General features: G+C 42.5%; 1 protein-coding gene across 1 annotated transcript in view; it reads right to left on the minus strand.

Moving 5' to 3' along the window:
• The window catches only part of CPLANE1 (ciliogenesis and planar polarity effector 1), a 185,927-nt gene that overhangs the window by 41,406 nt on the left and 123,203 nt on the right, over positions 1-21,318 (minus strand). The window contains exons 32-38 of the mRNA XM_040338483.1: positions 20,808-21,092; positions 15,290-16,015; positions 12,815-12,975; positions 8,433-8,553; positions 8,263-8,320; positions 6,040-6,171; positions 2,874-2,954 (exon numbers count right to left, since the gene is read on the minus strand). Of these exons, the coding sequence (XP_040194417.1) occupies positions 2,874-2,954; positions 6,040-6,171; positions 8,263-8,320; positions 8,433-8,553; positions 12,815-12,975; positions 15,290-16,015; positions 20,808-21,092 (1,564 nt within the window). The remainder of the gene's footprint in view (positions 1-2,873; positions 2,955-6,039; positions 6,172-8,262; positions 8,321-8,432; positions 8,554-12,814; positions 12,976-15,289; positions 16,016-20,807; positions 21,093-21,318) is intronic.

The following is a 21,318-nucleotide window of genomic DNA, read 5'->3' on the forward strand; positions in this document are numbered from 1 at the left end:
GTAAATAGTCCAATGGATTTCCAAATACTGTATTTCAGCATATAAGCTTCGTTTTGTGTTGAAAATAACTGTGAAATCTAAAACTCCGTTGGGTGTAACAAGATGTCTGCTTTCCCCTTCTCACTATCATTACTGTGCAGGAGTGTGAGGTGGAGCTAGATGGCAGCGACGATATGTCACTTCCTGACGAGACAGCCGCCGTCGGGTGTACCAAGATGGCCGCCGCTCCGGAGCTAGGACGAAGCCAGGGACATTCCTATGGCCGAGGCTGTGGAGCGCTCCGCGGATCGCGTGGTGTGCCAATCCGAACAGGTTGGCCCGTTCGGATCACGGATCGGTGACGATCCGTTGCTCCACTATAGAATAGTGCAGAAACTTTTTTGAAGACCCCTTGAGTACATATATACACTTGCACACGTTTACGGTCCCTGCCAATCTTCTGCAGATACGTGTCACCAATTGGTCTAAGAGAGAAAAGGATATTACTACACTGGACTGATTTCCCCCAAGCTATGCCAGGTACAAGGGACGTCTGAACAAAACCCACACCCTACACCCCACACAAATAAAAAAGGTCTCTGCAGCAGTTAGAGTTTCCCAAATGAATGGGCTATGCAGAGAACTCTTGCATGCAAGTGAAATCTGATGTTTAAATTGATACGCTTTATTTTTTTCCACTTAAAATTATCTTTTTTTATGGCCTATAAGCTCCATACAGATAGTGAACCATGACACCATGCTAACATTCATCGCAGAGGAAATCAATGGTTAGTCCAGTGTTTCTCAATTCCAGTCCTCAGGCCCCCCCAACAGGTCAGGTTTTCAGGATTTCCATTATTTTGCACAGGTGATTTGATCAGTTTCACTGCCTTAGTAATCACCACAGCCTTTTCATCTGAGGGAAATCCTGAAAACCTGACCTGTTGGGGGGCCTGAGGACTGGCATTGAGAAACACTGGGTTAGTCCAACAAGACATGCTGGCCTCTTTAGGCATTACACAAGATTTTCCCACACATGCTCTTAACTGTATTGTGCATAAGACCAGATTATGGACAAAAAAACAATAACTCAGGCCAATGGTGTCAAACATGGTTTGCCAACCTCAAAATTAAAGTATTACTAAAACCAGGACCGTGCATTCACTATATCTGATCTCCCACAGTACACAGAACAAGGCAATGCAATTATTTTAGTAGTTACAGCAGTCTTGTGACTTCAATCAGGTTAAGCTTGTAGAAGGAGTTTTCATTCTCCCATGATTGTCCTATGAGGATGCAGGACCCCTGACCCTCTGTCTGGACAGTGCTGATTGGCCCTGTGCTGATCACATGCACTATCCCAAGAAATAAAAAAAACTCAAGTAATACACACCAAACTGAGCGTGTTCAGACTAACTCCAAGGCTCTGTACCATCAGGAGATGGATTGGGGACAGTGGAAGTAGGGGAGGATCAGAGAAGACAGAATCAAACCGCTTTTTTACACAATGCAGAGGATTAACCCCTGTTGGACAAAAGGCCTGGCTCGCAGTCTCCACTCTAATTTATCCCAAAGGTGTTCTATCGGGTTGAGGTCAGGACTCTGCAGGCCAGTCAAGTTCCTCCACCTCAAATTCACTCATCCATGAAGAGTTGAAGCTGTTATAGCCGCAAAGGGTAAGCCAACTCAATATTTAACCCTACGGACTAAGACGCCATTAAAGTTCATATGCGTGTAAAGGCAGGTGTCCCAATACTTTTTACAATATAGTGTATATGCTGGTGGGGGTTTAGCTAGGGCACTTTGCAAAATTACCATTTTTCTTTGCCCTGCATAGGCAAAAATATATATATTTTTTTAACTCAAATAATTCACAAACAAAAAAAAACAACATTAGCCCCGACAAAAACACCCACCACCCTCTCCTGAGTTCCCCAGCAATGAGGTTACCCTTAGAAAAACAGGCAAGAGAGCATTACACAGGCAGGGAGGGCCATATATATACATATATATATATATATATATATATATATATATATATATATATATATATATATATATATACACATACACACACTAGGGCTGCACGATTCTGGTCAAAATGAGAATCACGATTCTTTTGCTTAGACTAAAGATCACGATTCTCAAAAAAATTTATGCCAGAACCCCCCCCCCCCCCCAAAAAAAAATTTTTTTTATAAATAAACCTGTGATTTATATGAAAAATATGAATATATAAAAAAAGAGACCAGCGATATGTCTATAATGTTAAAGATCATATAACTCAAACTTTGATTCTGCTTTTCTCATAGGAGTTATATGGTCTTTAACATTATAGACATATCACTGGTCTGTTTTTTTATAGATCAGAAGCAGTACTGCCAGCAACCATTAGGTGGCGCATGGATACACACAGTTGTACAGAACTGTGAGAAGGCTGAATACATCACAAGCAGTACCGCCGACAACCACTGGGTGGCGCATGGATACAAACTACTGCAGGCTGCTGACGTCGGTTTTGATATCGGCGGCTTTTGCGTTCCACGCTGGTTACGTGGAACCAGCGGTGAAAACAGAAGAATCGCCGGTCATCCCGCGGGGAGATCGCGGGCGGGGAGAATCTAAATCGCGATTCTCTCCGCGATTAATCGTGCAGCTCTAATACACACACACACACACACCCATACATGTTCCTTATTGTGACAATCCCCTTATATGGTTCATAACTAAATACAACTAGTAATCTTTAATAAAATGACAAACATGAAATCAGTCCTTACAATCAGAGGACAGACGATGTTAAAGTTTACATTCTATAAAATATTTATCACACTATAAAAAAGGGACAATAGAATGGACAAACAAACTAGCATGCAAATAAACAAAGAGTAGACCTGAAGCAGAAGCAACTGCCACCAGCGGACTGCTAGAAAAGGCGTCATAGCTTGTCCCCATGTTTATAAGAGATTTGGAGGCTACAGTAAGGAATGAAAGAAGCAGCACAAAGCAGATCAGCATCATAATAAGTGACGGAAAGCCTCATCACATAATATATATTTATATACTGAATACACCCACCACCAATAAATCCCATTTGATCAAAAGAGAGAATGTTTAAACTTTTGGATAGTCTTATAACCTAATCTACATAAGGTCACCAAATAGAGAAGAATGGTTTGGCAGCTTTTGAAGGCTTTTTTCGATTACCCAACTATTGGAAATTCATGAACATTCATGAAATGAAGGAGTGCAATTCACACATTCAACCGTTTATGTCATACTCTATAGGTGAGAGGGTGAAGGTGCAGGAGGGAAATTGGTGATCACATAGGGAGATGTTTGGATATTTATCTTGATCTGTGAACATGTGTTAAAACTTGTGTATAAACACGTAGGGCCAGATTCTCAAAAACGCGCCTATTTATAGGCGGGCGTAGCGTATCTCAGATGCACTACGCCGCCATAACTTCGTGAGGCAGGTCCCGTATTCTCAAAGAACTTGCGGCCAAAGTTACGGCGGCGAAGTTTAACTGTGCCGGCGTAAGCTCGCGTAATTCAAAGTAGGCTGGTGTGGGCGTGTTTTAGGTTAATCTATTGTGACCCGACGTGATTGACGTTTTTAACGAACGGCGCATGCGTCGTCCGTGAACGTATGCCAGTGCGCATGCTCAAAATTAAGCCGCAAATAGTCAATGCTTTCGGCATGAACGTAAATTACGTCCAGCCCCATTCACGGACGACTTACGCAAACGACGTAAAACACGACGCTGTTCGTACGTTTCCGATGTCCATACCCAACATGACTTACCCCTGCTTTATGAGGGGCAACTTTACGCCAGCGTATGTCTTACGTAAACGACGTATCTTGCTACGCCGGGCGCACGTACGTTCTTGAATTGGCGTATCAAGTTCATTAGCATATTTGACGCGTAAATCTACGGAAGCGCCACCTAGCGGCCAGCGTAAATATGCAACTAAGATACGACGGCGTAAGAGACTTACGCCGCTCGTATCTTAGCGGAATTTATGTGTAACTGATTCTAAGAATCAGCAGCATAGATACGACGGCTCTCATTCGGACTTACGACGCGTACATGGCGCTACGCCGTCGTAAGTCCTTTGAGAATCTGGGCCGTAATATTTAAATACACTTATTTTATTACTAATTTATTACACATTTTTAGGCCTCATGCAGACTGGACGTTTTTACAGCAGCTGATTTTGGCAGTAGACCTTTTTTCCTACAGTCATTAAACTGTCCATCATGTTATCCTATGTCCATGCACACATAGGCTGTTATCAGCAGTTTGGGCAATGGTGTTTTTGAACAGTAAATGAAACCCAAAACTAGTGGGTTCTGAGACGTTTTTCAGCTGTAAAACGCAGATAAACGCTCAAAAAAGTCACTCACGAGCGTTTAACGTTTTTGATCCATTGAAATAAAAAGTAAAAAAAAAAAAAAAAACGATAAACGCGGAAAGACATTAAAAACACAAAAAAACGCTATTGTAAAAAAGTTGAAAAACTCACTGCAAAGCTACTGACGTTTTTATAACGTTATTTTAACGTCCAGTGTGCATGAGGCCTTTAAATATAACTTTTAGGCACCAATGTTTGGTAACTAGATAGTAGCTACTAGGAGCCTTTTGGTGTTATATTTTTATTTTTTATTTTTAGATAGTTTATGATAACAGTACAATATATGTAAAACGGGGGTATTCCTGCGCTATTATGGGTAAATAGAGTTGCTCAAGGGTGCTGCAAACACCGTAAGGGTCAAACATTACCCACAAAAGAATAAAAAAAATGAAAAATTAAATAGTGGTGTTGACGCCCCCTCATGAAATAACATATAAACCTAGATATATGAATGCAGAGAGAATAAATTATATAAATAAATATTTAAAGTGCTGCTGTGCTGCAAACAAGTGACTACAGATGCAATGATATAAAGCGCAATGATAATAAATATTCAAAAATTTATAATAATTAGAATAAAAAAACAATGCGTGTAGAATTAGAAACAAATGGAAATAAAGTCCATTGTGAGTGTAGCAAAAGGTGCTAAAATGTTGGGGAATCTCAGAAGGGGAAAGTCAATTCCTCTGGATCCTCCCCCACTTTGAATGACCTAGCATTCCACCATATCTTTCAATGCTGCTTACCTTACAGCAGTAAGGTAAGAAGGTAGTATACCCACGGGTGTTACTTACACTGAAGAGCCACCTCTCACAGAAGTCACAGTGCCACCTGTTACTGTTACCGAGCACCAGCAACACTACACTCTGCAATTCCTCTGCACTGGATCCAGAGGAATTGACTTTCCCCTTCTGAGATTCCCCAGCATTTTAGCACCTTTTGCTACACTCACAATGGACTTTATTTCCATTTGTTTCTAATTCTACACGCATTGTTTTTTATTCTAATTATTATACATTTTTGAATATTTATTATCATTGCACCTGTAGTCACTTGTTTGCAGCACTTTATATATTTATTTATATAATTGTATATAATTTATTCTCTCTGCATTCATATATCTAGGTTTATATGTTATTTCATGAGGGAGCGCAACACCACTATTTGATATTTTTTTTTTGTGATAACAGTACATTGCCATTTATTTATGACATATGTTTGCACAGTAGGAGCTTTGGTGAAATGATTTTGATTTATTATTCTGGTTTATGGAAGTGTTGCCGTGTCAGTACATAGCAGGACAATATATGATCTGAGATAGATTATTCTGCATATTTATCAACTATGGTGTATCTGTTGTCGGATGTCCTTCCTCTCCCCTGAAGCAAGCTCTGGGAGTGCATCACATGACTGGACACGAGCACCCTGAGAATAGGTAAGTATAGACATCTTTCCTCTACTACAGTGAGAGTAGGTATAGGTTTACCCAGACTTCCGCTTTAATATAGCAACTTCATGGCAATGGATCTATACACCAGGATTGCAAAGGCCAGCTATGGCTTCTGGCCGACATCTACTTAGCCCAGTTACCCGAGTACCAAATGTTACCCGAGTGTGATATTTGGGATAATGCACATTTACCAGAGTCTGTGTTGGTGCCAGCATCATGAACTTCAGGTGGTCTTTTCGTTAAGGAAGCCAAATAATGTAACTCTGCCATAGTTGGAAGCAGAGGGCCTGGCATCTGATCTGTCAACTCCGCTTCAAACGAGCCTGAAACAAATATCTTCAGTTCAGAGATTGTATGCTACAAACCCACTAGGGATGTGGTACAGTCAGCTGGAAAGGTCACAAAGTAATACACAATCTTTCTTCCCCTTGATTGGCTCAACACGGCTGAAGACAAGCAGACTAAGGACATGGATTACTGGAACCATGTCCTGTGGTCTGATGAGGCCAAGATAAACTTATTTGGTTCAGATGGTGTCAAGTTTGTGTGGTGGCAACCAGGTGAGGAGTACAAAGACAAGTGTGTCTTGCCTACAGTCAAGCATGGTGGAGGGAGTGTCATGGTCTGGGGCTGCATGAGTGCTTAAGGCACTGGGGAGCTACAGTTCATTGAGGGAACCATGAATGCCAACATGTGCTGTGACATACTGAAGCAAAGCATGATCCTCTCCCATCGGAAACAGGGCCGCAGGGCAGTATTCCAACATGATAACGACCCCAAACACACCTCCAAGATGACAACTGCCTTACTAAAGAAGCTGAGGGTAAAGTTGATGGACTGGCCAAGTAGGTCTCCAGACCTAAATCCTATTGAGCATCCTGAAAAAAAAGGTGGAGGAGTGCAAGGTCTCTAACATCCACTCGCTCCCTGACGTCATCATGGAGGAGTGGAAGAGGACTCCAGTGGCAACCTGTGAAGCTCTGCTGAACTCCATGCCCAAGGGGGTTAAGGCAGTGCTGGAAAATAATTTGGGCCCAATTTGGACATTTTCACTTAGGGGTGTACTCACTTTTGTTGCCAGCGGTTTGGACATTAATGGCTGTGTGTTGGGTTATTTTGAGGGGAAAGCAAATTTACACTGTTATACAAGCTGTACACTCACTACTTTACATTGAGCAAAGCATAATAAAATATTTACAAAAATGTGAGCGGTGTACTCACTTTTGAGAAATATTATGATAGATATAGATATATATACATATAGATATACAGTACAGACCAAAAGTTTGGACACACCTTCTCATTCAAAGAGTTTTCTTTATTTTCATGACTATGAAAATTGTAGATTCACACTGAAGGCATCAAAACTATGAATGAACACATGTGGAATTATACATAACAAAAAAGTGTGAAACAACTGAAAATATATTTCATATTCTAGGTTCTTCAAAGTAGCCACCTTTTGCAGCAGACACATCTCTAGAACTGGTAAGAGGAGACTGTGTGAATCAGGCCTTCATGGTAGAATATCTGCTAGGAAACCACTGCTAAAGAAAGGCAACAAGCAGAAGAGACTTGTTTGGGCTAAAGAACACAATGAATGGACATTAGACCAGTGGAAATCTGTGCTTTGGTCTGATGAGTCCAAACTTGAGATCTTTGGTTCCAACCCCCGTGTCTTTGTGCGACGCAGAAAAGGTGAACGGATGGACTCTACATGCCTGGTTCCCACCGTGAAGCATGGAGGAGGAGGTGTGATGGTGTGGGGGTGCTTTGCTGGTGACACTGTTGGGGATTTATTCAAAATTGAAGGCATACTGAACCAGCATGGCTACCACAGCATCTTGCAGCGGCATTCTATTCCATCCGGTTTGCGTTTAGTTGGACCATCATTTATTTTTCAACAGGACAATGACCCCAAACACACCTCCAGGCTGTGTAAGGGCTATTTGACCAAGAAGGAGAGTGATGGGGTGCTGCGCCAGGTGACTACCTCTTGCAGCTCATCAAGAGAATGCCAAGAGTGTGCAAAGCAGTAATCAAAGCAAAAGGTGGCTACTTTGAAGAATGTAGAATATGAAATATATTTTCAGTTGTTTCACACTTTTTTGTTATGTATAATTCCACATGTGTTAATTCATAGTTTTGATGCCTTCAGTGTGAATCTACAATTTTCATAGTCATGAAAAAATAAAAGAAAACTCTTTGAATGAGAAGGTGTGTCCAAACTTTTGGTCTGTACTGTATATATATATATATATATATATATATATATATATATATATACACACACACACACACAGATAGATAGATAGATAGATAGATAGATAGATAGATAGATAGATAGATAGATAGATAGATAGATAGATAGATAGATAGATAGATAGGATAGAAATACGATTACTTTCACTTACCTAGTGGAATTACAAATTCATTACTCTCCATTAAGTTAGGTTCATCATGAAACACTTTCTAGAAATAAGAACAGAGATCTGATTAATACACGGGTCATCTGTTTTTGCAGCCATCCAGTAAAGCTGTACAAAGTTAGTGATAAATGACCAGGACAGAGAAATTATGTTACCTCTTTTTCCACAACTTCATCAAAGTTATTTGTAGTGATGATTGAGTCTTCTGGACGAAATGTAACAGATGTTTTCTTCTCTTTCTTCTCACCTTTTTCTCTCAGAGTGCGCCTCTTTTGTCTAAAATAGAGAAGTGTAGAAGATAAACAATTCACTGATTGATGGATTTCTCACCTTGCTATATAATCTGCAAAAAGATTTGTCCTGTTCGTAAACATTATGTTCTTGAACGTTAACATTAAAAATGTCAGTATGGTATACTCTAAAAATATAAATAAAAGTGGGATTTGGACTTGCCTATAAATTAAATATATAAAAGTACAGGAGGACACAGCATTCATGGAATCTGTTTTTTTTTTTGTTCTTACCTTCAGGTGATTGGACACTGGCAAAGCTTTCAAGTACATGCCCTACAGAGCACCTCCCCTATAACCCTACCTCACGCCGTGAGTCCTCAGTTTTGAAGAAAGAAATGCAGAGTGACTGAGCAATAGAAGGGACAATAGTAGAGATTTGAAACGCCGCTCACCCAACCCGATCCATGTGAGTGTATGGGATGGCCTCAGCCAGCACTGATCACGTCTGCTGAACCATGTCAGGGTGCATGGTCAGTGGAGCAGCACTTTAGAAATGGGCCACCAAGTGTCATCAGAATTAGGCCGGGTTCATACTGCTCTGACATAAAAGTCCCACGACTTCCGATCCAACTTTGCCCTGCAACATCGGTCAGACTTTAATAAACAGTATCTGACCTTATATCAGTGCAAATTGGATCCGGTATGGACTTGGGCTTTTTTTTTTTTCCCAATACATTTTGCAGTGCAAACATTGGCTCTGAGCACAAGTCGCATGTCAGATCAGTTAAAGCAGAGTCCCTCCAAAAAGTGGAACTTCTGCTTATCCGACTTCTCTCCCCCTCCAGGGACACATATGGCACCTTTTGGTATGAATGAATGAAAAAATGTATATAGTGCGGCGCATGTGAACTGAATCGCCTCTGGGCACTAGTTGTTGTTGTCTTTCTAGAGCTTCAAAAAAGCAGAGTTTTGATCTGTCTTCTGAAGGCTAGGTGGTTTTCCTCCAACCGAATGCTGGTTGGTAAAGCGTTCCATAGTTTAGGACCTTGTACCGCAAACCTTCTTTCTCCCTTGGACTTGTATCTGGCTTTGGGTATCTGAAGCAGATTTTGGTCGGTGGATCGCAAGACGCGATTGGCGTTGTGAGCTTTTATCTTTTCGCATAGATATTGCGGAGCCTTCTCATGGATGCACTTATGTGTCAGACAGAGTGCTTTAAAGGCAATCCTGTTCTTTACTGGCAACCAGTGAAGGGTTCTCAGCGAAGGTGAGATTGATTCCCATGTTTTTTTTCCCAGTCACAAGTCTGGCGGCCGTGTTCTGAACGACTTGCAGATGAGCGATCTGGTACTTTGGGAGTCCGAGGTAAAGGGTATTTGCATAGTCCAGTCTGGAGTTCACAATTGTTCCCACCATGACTGCTACGTCTTCTTTAGGAATAAATGGAATAAGTCTACGTAGTAGGCACAACAGATGATGGGATCCGCTGACTACTGACCCTATTTGTGCATCCATTGTCATGTAGGAGTCGAAGATGATCCCGAGACTTTTGACTTTGGAGCTAGGGGTGATGGATTTGCTCAGAATGGGCGGCGGTATCCAGGTTGTTGCTGGTTGATTCTTCCAACTGGCGTGAAACAGAAGACTGGGTCCCTTATATGTAGCTGCTGACTTTTTAAATTTTTGGAGGGGGACACCACTTTAAAAGGGGTTGTAAACCCATGTGTTTTTTAACCCTAATGCATTGTATACATCAAGGTGAAAAAATTCTGTCAGAGACTGGCCCCCTAAAGTTTTACTTACCTGAGCCCCGTATTTCTCTCAGCAGAGACACGCCGCTGTCCCTCTCTGCACAGGGTCCCGGCTCTTAATTGGATAAATTGATAGCAGTGCAGCCTTTGGCTAACGCTGCTGTCAATCAAATTCAATGACGTGGGTGCCAGGGGGGCGGGGCCGAGTCCGGCATTTGTGTCTATGGACGCCGAATGCTGGACTCGGGAGCGCACCCTCAAGGTAACTCCCGGGAGAACGCTTCTACTAGGGGGTTATCTGATGCGAGGAGGAGCTGCGAGAGCCCCCGAGGGACCCCAGAAGTCAAGGATTAGGGCCACTCTGTGCAAAATGAGCTGCACAGTGGAGGTAAGTATGACATGTTTGTTATTTTAAATAAAATAAAAAAGAAGGCTTACAATCACTTTAAGATGCTGATGCGACCTGGATACAACTTCAATGATATTCAATGGGCTAAAATCGGACCAAAGTAGTGCAGGAACCTTTTCTAAAAGACCAGTTAAGCTCTCATAGGGAATCATTGATTTACACACGTCATGCGACATGTGATCTCAAAGTCAGAGGGTATGTCGCACCAGTGTGAACTGGGCCTTAATTGGCGCTATCCAGGATTTCCTACCCCGACATGGCCAATCCCAAGTCTCTGCTGCAGACGAGTTCACTCAGAATTCAACATAAAAAAGTACAAATTTTATAGGATTTAGATAGAAATTGTTGTCTGATGTGCTTATTGTCGTTAAAGCGGTTCTCCACCCTAAAGTGGAGTCCTGCTGATCGGAACCCTCCCCCCCTCCGGTGTCACATTTGACACCTTTCAGGGGGGAGGGGGGTGCAGATACCTGTCTAAAGACAGGTATTTGCACCCACTTCCGGCCCGGCATTCACGGGCAAAAGATGGCATTCCGTCACATCCCGTCGCCCCTCCGTTGTGTGCTGGGAACACTCGGCTCCCAGCACACAGCGGGAGCCAATCGGCGGGCGCGGCGCGACTCGCGCATGCGCCGTAGGGAACCGGGCAGTGAAGCCGCAGCGCTTCACTTCCTGGTTCCCTCAGCGTGGATGGAGGAGGGAGCAGCAGAGAGACGAGCGATCGCTCGTCCTCTGCTGCAATCGGCGCTGGACTCCAGGACAGGTAAGTGTCCTAATATTAAAAGTCAGCAGCTGCAGTATTTGTAGCTGCTGGCTTTTAATATTTTTTTCCCATGGCACATCCGCTTTAAATGTTATTGTAGTAGTACAGTCATAAAATGCTTAGGGGTTTTAAGTCATTTTCTAGCAAAAAATGTTTTTACATATACAGTATGAGAGAAATGTCAGAATTGGCCCTGTAGGCAAGTGGTTAAGGAAGTTAAACTACTGCCAGAAAACGGTCATTGGCGCCATTTTGAATTCCCCTGGCGACCCTTAGGCCGCGTACACACCGCCGGTCCAAACCGATGAAAACGGACCGAAGTTCAGTTTCATCGGTCCAAACCGTCCGTGTGTACGCCCCATCGGTCTTTTGTCCTTCAGGCAAAAGTTAGAGAACTTGCTTTAAAATCGAACCGATGGACCGCTGACCGATAGGTCCAAACCGATGGTTAGTACACAAAAGCATCGGTTCAAAACCCGCGCATGCTCAGAATCAAGTCGGCGCATGCTTGGAAGCATTGAACTTCGTTTTTTTCAGCACGTCGTGTGTTTTACGTCACCGCGTTCTGACCTGATCGGTTTTTGGAACGATGGTGTGTACGCACATCAGACCATCAAGCCGATTCAGCGGTGAACCGATGAAAACGGTCCGTCGGACCATTCTCATCGGATGGATCGACTGTGTGTACGCGGCCTCAGTGTTTCTAGGTATTTTTATTTTATTTACAAAAATTACAAACATGTTCTGTGCACAGTAGTTTTGCACAGAGCAGCCCAGATCCTCCTCCTCTTGGGCCCCCATAGGCAGTCTCTTCATAAGGGTGTACTCGTGTGGGCTCGCTCTTGAGCCCCACTGCCTGCATCCATAGACAGACATAAGGTGCATGGCCCGTCCTCCTGATTGGAAGCAGAGAGAGCCAAAGGCTACCGCTGCTATGGATCTGCCCTGTGAGGAGGGACAGAGCAGAGGGAACCGCTACTCTCATACACAGGGCTGGATCACAATGGGGCTTTAAACATAGAAGTTTTAGATTGCATGAAGCTAAAAAAAACTTCAGACTTTAGAACCACTTTAAGGGGTAATATTTCGTTGCAAATTCAGACCTCATCAAAGGCAAGCAAATCATGGACTACCTGTGAACTGTGAGTGGCATGAACCAACACTGACCAGTATGACCATATCTTTTTTTTTTATAATTTTTTTAAAGAAAAGCTTTTTAATTGCCAGTGTTTTCCCATTTTGCTTCTACAGAATATTGAAGAACCCCTTGTTAATTGTAAAACGAATGATCATTCTTCACTTGCATCTCAGAATATACACACACACAATAAAAAGTAATACAGAAAAAAAAAAAAAAAGAATGTCATATTTTGTTCTGTACCTTTTCATACTGTCGCCATGATTCACCGCTTCTTCAAAAGGGTGGATGTTGGCTTTCAGCAGCTGCATACTTCCTGGATCACCTCTTTGTGCTGAATCTCGTTCAAAGTCAATCAGGTTCTGCAGGGGGATGAGCCTAGGAGTGGGACTGATCTGTAGACTCTGACAAAACATAACACACCGTCTTTCAGATCAATCGACATGCAGTGACAGACATGCCACTTAACAGTTCATGTTGACTTGTACATCTGTAACTTAAAAGGGTTGTGAAGGTATAATTTTTTTTTCCTAAATAGCTTCCTTTACCTTAGTGCAGTCCTCCTTCACTTACCTCATCCTTCCATTTTGCTTTTAAATGTCCTTATTTCTTCTGAGAAATCCTCACTTCCTGTTCTTTTGTCTGTAACTTCACACAGTAATGCGAGGCTTTCTCCCTGGTGTGGATTGTTGTGCTCGCCCCCTCCCTTGGACTACAGGAGAGTCAGGACGCTCTCTACGTTGCAGATAGAGAAAGGAGCTGTGTGTTAGTAGGCGTCCTGACAATCCTGTAGTCCAAGGGAGGGGGCGAGCACGACACTCCACATCAGGGAGAAAGCCTTGCATTACACTGTGTAGTTACAGACAGAAGAACAGGAAGTGATTTCTCAGAAGAAATGAGGACATTTAAAAGCAAAATGGAAGGATGAGGTAAGTGAAGTAGGACTGCACGAAGGTAAAGGAAGCTATTTAGAAAAAAAATTATCTTTACAACCCCTTTAAATCAGTATTAAAACTCCAAACCAAAAATTTAACACATTGCAGCTTAGCAATCCATAAATGTAGCGGCTGCATCAGTTTTCTTTTTTAGGCCCGCCCCCCGCTTTCACCTGGTGATCTGGCAAGTACCACACTCCCTACACTATGGACGAGGGAGCAACAGAGACACCTTTGGACAGGAGTATTGTCAATTTTGGGAGGGGGGCGTTAAGCAGACTTAAATATATTAACAAATTGAAGCCAAACTCCAGCACACACCTTTTAAACAGTTATAGCAAGAGTTATCTTTACTTTTTTTTTCAAATATAATTTTTATTGAACACCAATAAAGGGTGAGACCCTATTATTACAACAAAGATGTGACTAGAGCTGAGGTTACATACATGCAATACAGTGTGTTAACAAGCTATGAACATATTACGCCATCACATTACTGAATGGTGATAAACGTAATGAGGATTGCACATGGCTTGTATAATGATAGCTCACGTAATCTAATTATCATACATGTGTCGATGGGTAACAGGATCTCCCCAATTCCTTTTCACCATTTTCCATAAAACAATAAAGAAAGTACCAAATAGAACAAGAAAGAATAAAGCAGTACAGACTAGGGGGGAAGGGAGAGGGGAGAAAAAAAGGGGGGGGGGAGTGGGATAGGGGGGTTTTCTTTTCTTTTGAGGTAAAGGTTTTACAGAAATAATTAAAAACGAATCATCATAAACAACCCATCAGTGGTAAGATACGTTAGCACAGGGGTTGACAAATTTGCTTGGAATCTAGGAGACAGCTAAAAAAGTTAGGAGCCAGAAAACGCACCCCGTCCCGATGAGCTTGCACGCAGAAGCGAACACATACGTGAGCAGCGCCCGCATAAGTAAACGGTGTTCAAACCACACATGTGAGGTATCGCCGCGATTGGTAGAGTGAGAGCAATAATTCTAGCCCTAGACCTCCTTTGTAACTCAAAACATGCAACCTGTAGATTTTTTTAAACGTCGCCTATAAAGATTTTAAAGGGTAAAAGTTTGTCGGCATTCCACAAGCGGACGCAATTTTGAAGCGTGACATGTTGGGTATGAATTTACTCGGCCTAACATTATCTTTCATAATATTAAAAAAAATTGAGATAACTTTACTGTTGTCTTATTTTTTTATTAAAAAAAGTGTAATTTTTTCCCAAAAAAGTGCGCTTGTAAGACCGCTGCGCAAATACGGCGTGACAGAAAGTATTGCCACGATTGCCATTTTATTCTCTAGGGTGTTAGGATAAAAAATATATATAATGTTTGGGGGTTTTAATTAGAGGGAAGAAGATGGCAGTGAAAATAGTGAAAAATTACATTAGAATTGCTGTTTAACTTGTAATGCTTAACTTGTAATACCAACGGCTCACCACCAGATGGCGCCAGCTCACCAAAAAAACTTCCAAGCCAAGTCGCCAGGACACTATTTCTAGTCGCCATGGCGACCTGGCGACCGGGATTTGTCGAGCCCTGCGTTAGCAATATCCATTTGTCAAATCATTGGTTAGCTTATCCTCAAGTAAGAAATAGTTGGCAATATAATTAAACAAGGTTCCAGAGGTTAAGAATGATGCAGAAAACATTTTTACGTGGGGCTTAAAGGTAATTTAGCCAATGGCACAGGAAGGTCTACAGAAAAGCATCTAACTGTGTAGCATTACAATAATGAACTGAAGCAATAGGTTGATAATTACCTGAATCTGTTGGGGTAAATTGGCTTTCAATAGAGTAAATCCAGCTACTGGTGGACCTTTTGACTTCTCAGATGTCTTCGCCTGAGGACCTGCCACCGATACGGTAAAGCCGGGATTTGGCATGGATGGAAGATACAATGTCGGGTCGGTACGCAGACATAGTAAGGGCATTCCTACATTGTTCTGGGATACTTCTATAATTCTTCCTTCAGGTCTCCGTCTATTTTCCTCTGATTTGTGGAATGGTTGGTAAACAGGAACATTTGCCTTAGACAGGTTACCAACGGAATGTGTTGAGTGCCCTTTTAGCACAGGTTGAGCCCATTTTATTGCCTTCTCTGTCCTTTTGCCAGCTTTAATGGTGGAACTGCTAAGATAAGGAGGCGGCTGGGTTAGTTCAATGGATGACTGATGACTGGGTTGCCTATTGGATGGCCCCCATGCCTCCCTAAGCGGAGGACGATCTTTAGGTCTTGAGGAATTTTCTGCTCCAGATAGCGAGTTTAGTGACAGTAGAGTCGGTGCTGAGTGTAGTTTAAGTAGTGGAAATCCATTGAAGTTACTTGATTCTGGAGGTGGGTGGAGATTTAGAGTACTCTGTTGTGGTGATGCTGAAGTAATTAAAGGCAGGGTTTGGCGAGGAGCAGTACTTAATAATCCCATATTTGCTGGGATCCTTTCGCTTTCATTAACCTGGCTTGAAGGTATATTAATCTTGGGAGGTCTCTGTATAAAAAAGAAAAAAGTTAATTTTGTAATGTGTTTGAAGTTATACATAATACGGAAAAATCTCCATAATTGACTGACATCTCATGATGTCCCGTACACACTGTAAGCTCTCTTACATGGCTTGCATAGTCACGTATTCAGTGTTATTTCCATATCATTGCATTTAGTGCCATCTACAATTCAAAGGAATTGTTCACAATAACAGAGTTGTGGTCCGGGAACAGTTCAGAATGCCGCGTTTTGGTGTGTTGACCTGCCTTTTACTATCCAAAAGAATACAAATGGGATCCTCCATAAATGAAAAAGTTAACTCATGTGCCAATTTATTTTCCAATACTTTTTATTGGAAAAGTTTAGACAAACAATGGGGTTCAAGTTTGTACTGGTGAATATCAAGCAATAGTGTTGTATTGAAAAATAACAAAAACGACTTCATCCTAATCATACATCTAAGTCAGTGGTCCGCAACCTCACAAGTGCCATGCAGAACCCCTTGATAAAATTTCCCAAGTTGTGGGACCCTTAACAGTAAAAATTTCATAGGGTGGGTTGTCAGCACCCAAGGCAAGACAAGTAATTTGCGCCCCTAACCCACAGACATTTAGCGCTCCCTGAGTCCCTTCCACTTGTACAGTATTAAAACCCCTTATGGTACTATTTAGGATGTACCATTCTCTCTTTATTCTCCTTTATTTCCCTTTTATCTCTCTCTCTATGCTAATTTCTCGTCTTTTCTCCCCTATCACTCTCTCTCGCCTTTTTTTTATGTTCCTCTCCCTCTTTTCCTCTCCCTTCCATGGATTCTCTATTTGTTCCCTCTCCTACTCGGGGTGGGGTGGGGGGTGCTATGAGTGACAGTGCTGGTGGGGGGATGGGATCAGTGGCAGTGCTGGGGGGAGTTCTGCTGATCAGCCAACTTAGGTGCTCTTGATCGTGATCAAGGTCATTTGCTGATCTGAGAACTGTAGTGGATACTTGTAACTGCAACTCTAATCACAGGTAGTGTTACTCACCGTGTCTCCAGCACTATGGTGTCTCGCAGCAGTGACACATATGCCAAAATCAGGAGATGGGGTCTCCTCCAGCCCCTCCCACATTCCTCACCAATCAGCTGACCTCTAGTCTCTGCCCCCCCAGCCATTCCGTGAACTGCGAAGAGGCTGAGTGGGCGGCCGCTGGCTCCAGGAAAAGCCCATTATTCGGTGACCCCTGGCAAATTGTCATCCGACCCCCAGGTTGAGAACCACTGATCTAAGTGATAATAGAGTGCAACCTGAGGGGCAGAGTGGTGGTGTGTAGAAAGCACAGGGGCGCGGTGGTTGGGGTCATCCATATGCAGTAGGTAATTTAGGAGGTCATAATCTCACATAACGTAATGCAGATCTACTATGTGTATACTGATCATAAGGCTATGAAAATAGATTCTTTAAGACTGAACAAAGTTTCCAGTTTTAGACAAAAGAACATTACGCTTCAATGCTTTGGCACAGGCTTTCGGTTATTTTCTAGCCTAAGCTTTAATGGGAAATTAGTATAAAAAAAGGGTAGAAAAAGAAGGAAAAGAGAAGAGAAGAGAAATACAACGATCACCACATCCAAGACTACTGGCCCCGGGCCACCCCACCCACTAAGTAGATCTCTAATCCAGGGGTTACAAACTTTTCTAAGTCAAAGTTGTTTGTTCCGGAGGATAGTAGACAATATTTCATCAATTGCGATCAAAGATATTTTGTGTTTGACCAGCGCAAGGTTAAAATGGAAGTCCGTGCAAAAACTAAAATCCCTGCATCTGTAGCAACCAACATTCTAATGCAGTGTACACACGATCGGACATTCCGACAACAAAACTGTGGATTTTTTTCAGACGGATGTTGGCTCAAACTTGTCTTGCATACACACGGTCACACAAATGTTGTCGGAAATTCCGAACGTCAAGAACACGGTGACGTACAACACGTATGACAAGCCAAGGAAAATTAAGTTCAATAGGCAGTGCGGCTCTTCTGCTCGATTCCGAGCATGTGTGGATTTTTATGCATCGGTATTGGCTACACACGATCGGAATTTCCAACAAGAACTTTTGTTGTCGGAAAAATTGAGAACCAGCTCTCAAACATTTGTTGTCGTAGGTTCCGACAGCAAATGTCTGATGGAGCATATACACGGTCGGATTTTCAAGCTCACATCGAACATATGTTGTCGGAGATTCCGACCCTGTGTACGTGGCATAACACTAACCTATCGGCGGAGGGTCTGGTCCCACCACACTGAGCTGGCAGCCGCGGCTTCACTGTGTGGGCGGGTGCAGAGGACACATCCATCAACAGAAGACCCATAGTAAGTCTATGGGTGACGTCACATCCCATTCATTTCACAGCCGTTGTTGGACGTGTACTCAGCAGGGCTTCCGCTGCTGGATAAAGTATACCAAATTAAATATTCTGGTCCAGAACCACTGAACCTTTGGGCAGGTCCACCAAATATGTAACATATTTTCTTCCTGCCGGCACCCACTGAAACAATGAGGCGAAGTATTGGGATAGATCTTAACCAACAGTGCCAGGACAAGATAACATGTGGCTAGATCTAATTTTTTTTCCCTACCCTATGCAAATCAACTGGAAGTCAGCAAACACCTTGATTTATATGAGCGCAGAGACAATGTAAGTGAGCCTGTGTGCACAGCTATTATTATATAATTAAAGCCTTCTTGTGGGAACACTTCAAATTCCCATTATTCAATTAATATATTAAAAGCCAACTCAAGGAAAATTGTTTAACCACTTAAGGACCGCCTCCTGCACATATACGTCGGCAGAATGGCACGGCTGGGCACAAGCACGTACAGGTACGGCGCCTTTATGAGCCCAGCCCAGCTCCGAAGTTCCATGACCGCGGGACCCGTGGACCCGTTCTTCACAGTGGCACTGTCATTGATTGTCTGTTCCATGATATAGGGAAAGACGATCAATGACGTCACACGTCTAGCCCTGCCCCCCTACAGTTAGAAACACATATGAGGTCACACTTAACACCTACAGTGCCCCCCTAGTGGTTAACTTCTAAACTGCAAATGTAATTTTCACAGTAATTAATGCATTTTTATAGCATTTTATTATTAATAAAAATGCCATACAACTATCCCCTATTTTGTAAATGCTATAAATTTTGTGCAAACCAGTCGTTAAAACGCTTATGGCGATTTTTTTTTACCAAAAATAGGTAGGAAAATAAATGTTTTTTTATATCTTTTTTGGGGATATTTATTATAGCAAAATTGTCGCTCTATTTTTTTTTAGCACAAAAAAAACCCCCCCAGAGGTGTGGGAAAAAAAGGACACCAATTTTGTTTGGTCGCACAATCGCGCAATTGTCAGTTAAAGCGACGCAGTGCCGAATCGCAAAAAGGGGAAAGGTCCTTAACCTGCATATTGGTCCGGGTCTTAAGTGGTTAAAAAAGTCCACTAGCAAGTTTTAAACAAAGAAATCAGCTCTGGCTGCAATACTTATGGTGCTGTCCCACACAGCAATTGCTTTCAGCCACTAGATGTTGTGGCAGAGCGAGGCTCTGTCCCAATGAAGATGGGATTAAAGTGGACACAGAGTCTGCATATCGGCTCAGTGCAGAGCTGCAGAGCATAAATTTTAAAACAGAGAAAACTGCTCTGGCAGTTTTCTCAGATTTATTTATCTCTACAAGGGGCTCTGTGGCTTTGAGATTCCTCAGAGATATGGGTGGGACAGGATCTCCAACCCTGTGTCCAGATCGTATAGATAGCCTGCAGGGTGTGTGCCCAGGTGCACACAGCTCATATAATGAAGGGCTGGTGAGAGTTAGAAGTGAGAGGAAGGTGGAGTTGAAGCAGTGGCTGCTTGTGAGGGTCTCTGTGTGAAGATAGATGATGTGTGTGTTGAAGGGCTTCAAGCTGTATGTGTCCAAGAAGCCAGAAGCTGTGTGCGTTTAAGGAGCCCAAAGACTGTACGCATCCAAGACTGTTGGACTGGAAGATCTGTTGAAGAGTAGCCAGGTGGGCTAGTATTTTCAGTTACTTTCTGAACAATGTTTAAACCCCTGCGTGGGACTCCTGAGTGGACTTTTGTTTTGTTTTTTTCCTTATTTAATAAACGTGGGCTAACAATATATGCCTGTTTGGTGTGGACTCACTACAAAAAAATGCATCTCCCACTAGAGCTAACAACCCCCAATGTCACAATGTCCTCAGTCTACTGGGTTAAACGATTCCCAACATCATTATTTTGGACTTTGCAGTAAAATGCATGTTCAACATACATTGCACGGGCTCTTCACAAATCTCCTACTATTAGAAGGTGTAAAATGAAAAGACTGTAAAGAAAGTTACTTGCCTCACACACGTCTTCCACCTGTGGTGCCTAGCTGAAGATGGCACCACACTCCCTTTGTCTAATTCCTGGAGAAGGCAGGATTGCTGTCTGAACAACTGACAGCAGATGCTTAGCCGTGCTCTGAGAAGCGATCCACCAGGGATCACTTTTCAGAGCTTTGACCAGGGTGAATCTAGCCCAAGGGTGGTAAACTAAAGTAAGCATTAGCAGCAGTAAAATGAGCCTGTTGCTTTGCCCTGTACAGGAAAAGAAAAGAGTTCACTTTCAAAAAACAAAAGACATGGAGGAAGATAAAATCCTGCTTTAACATTCAAGAGGATTTGAGTGGCAGGAGAAGTGCAGCTGCTTGCTGCTAAACATACCGTTCAAACACACAAAACTGCATTCTAATATATGCGTGTGGGAAAAAAATGCTTTAATGTACCTGTATATTCTCTTTATTGCCTGAGTGATTGACAGGATTTGTCCCAGCAGCTTCACCTGTTCCCGTCTTCACTGCTTGCTCCACGTCATCCTTCTGTGTCTGTAGAACAGTATGAATCACTGGAGCTGGTGGGATGACCTGAAGTGGAACCTGTCCCACAGTGGGGTTGGTCACCAGGTTCCCTGTCACCTGTGCTGTATGCTGCATGATCTGCTGTATGGCTGGCAGAGCAGCGAAGGAAGACCCCACAACTTGCATCAAGCTCATGAAGTTGATCTGCTGGAGCTAAATAAACAAATAAAAACAGGGTGTCACAAAACATATATACACAATTTGAATGACTTTAAAGTCAGTATTAATTACAATACAGTTCACTTTCAAATCTTAAAATTAAACATAAAAAAGAAAATGTTATCTCTTTTTATTTAGTCTTATACACTGCATACATATATACATGCGACCACCATAATTAGTAATAGAGATAGCTATATAAAACGAGAATGGGTCCTAT

This window comes from Rana temporaria, chromosome 1 (assembly GCF_905171775.1).
Source record: "Rana temporaria chromosome 1, aRanTem1.1, whole genome shotgun sequence".
Lineage (NCBI taxonomy): Eukaryota > Metazoa > Chordata > Amphibia > Anura > Ranidae > Rana > Rana temporaria.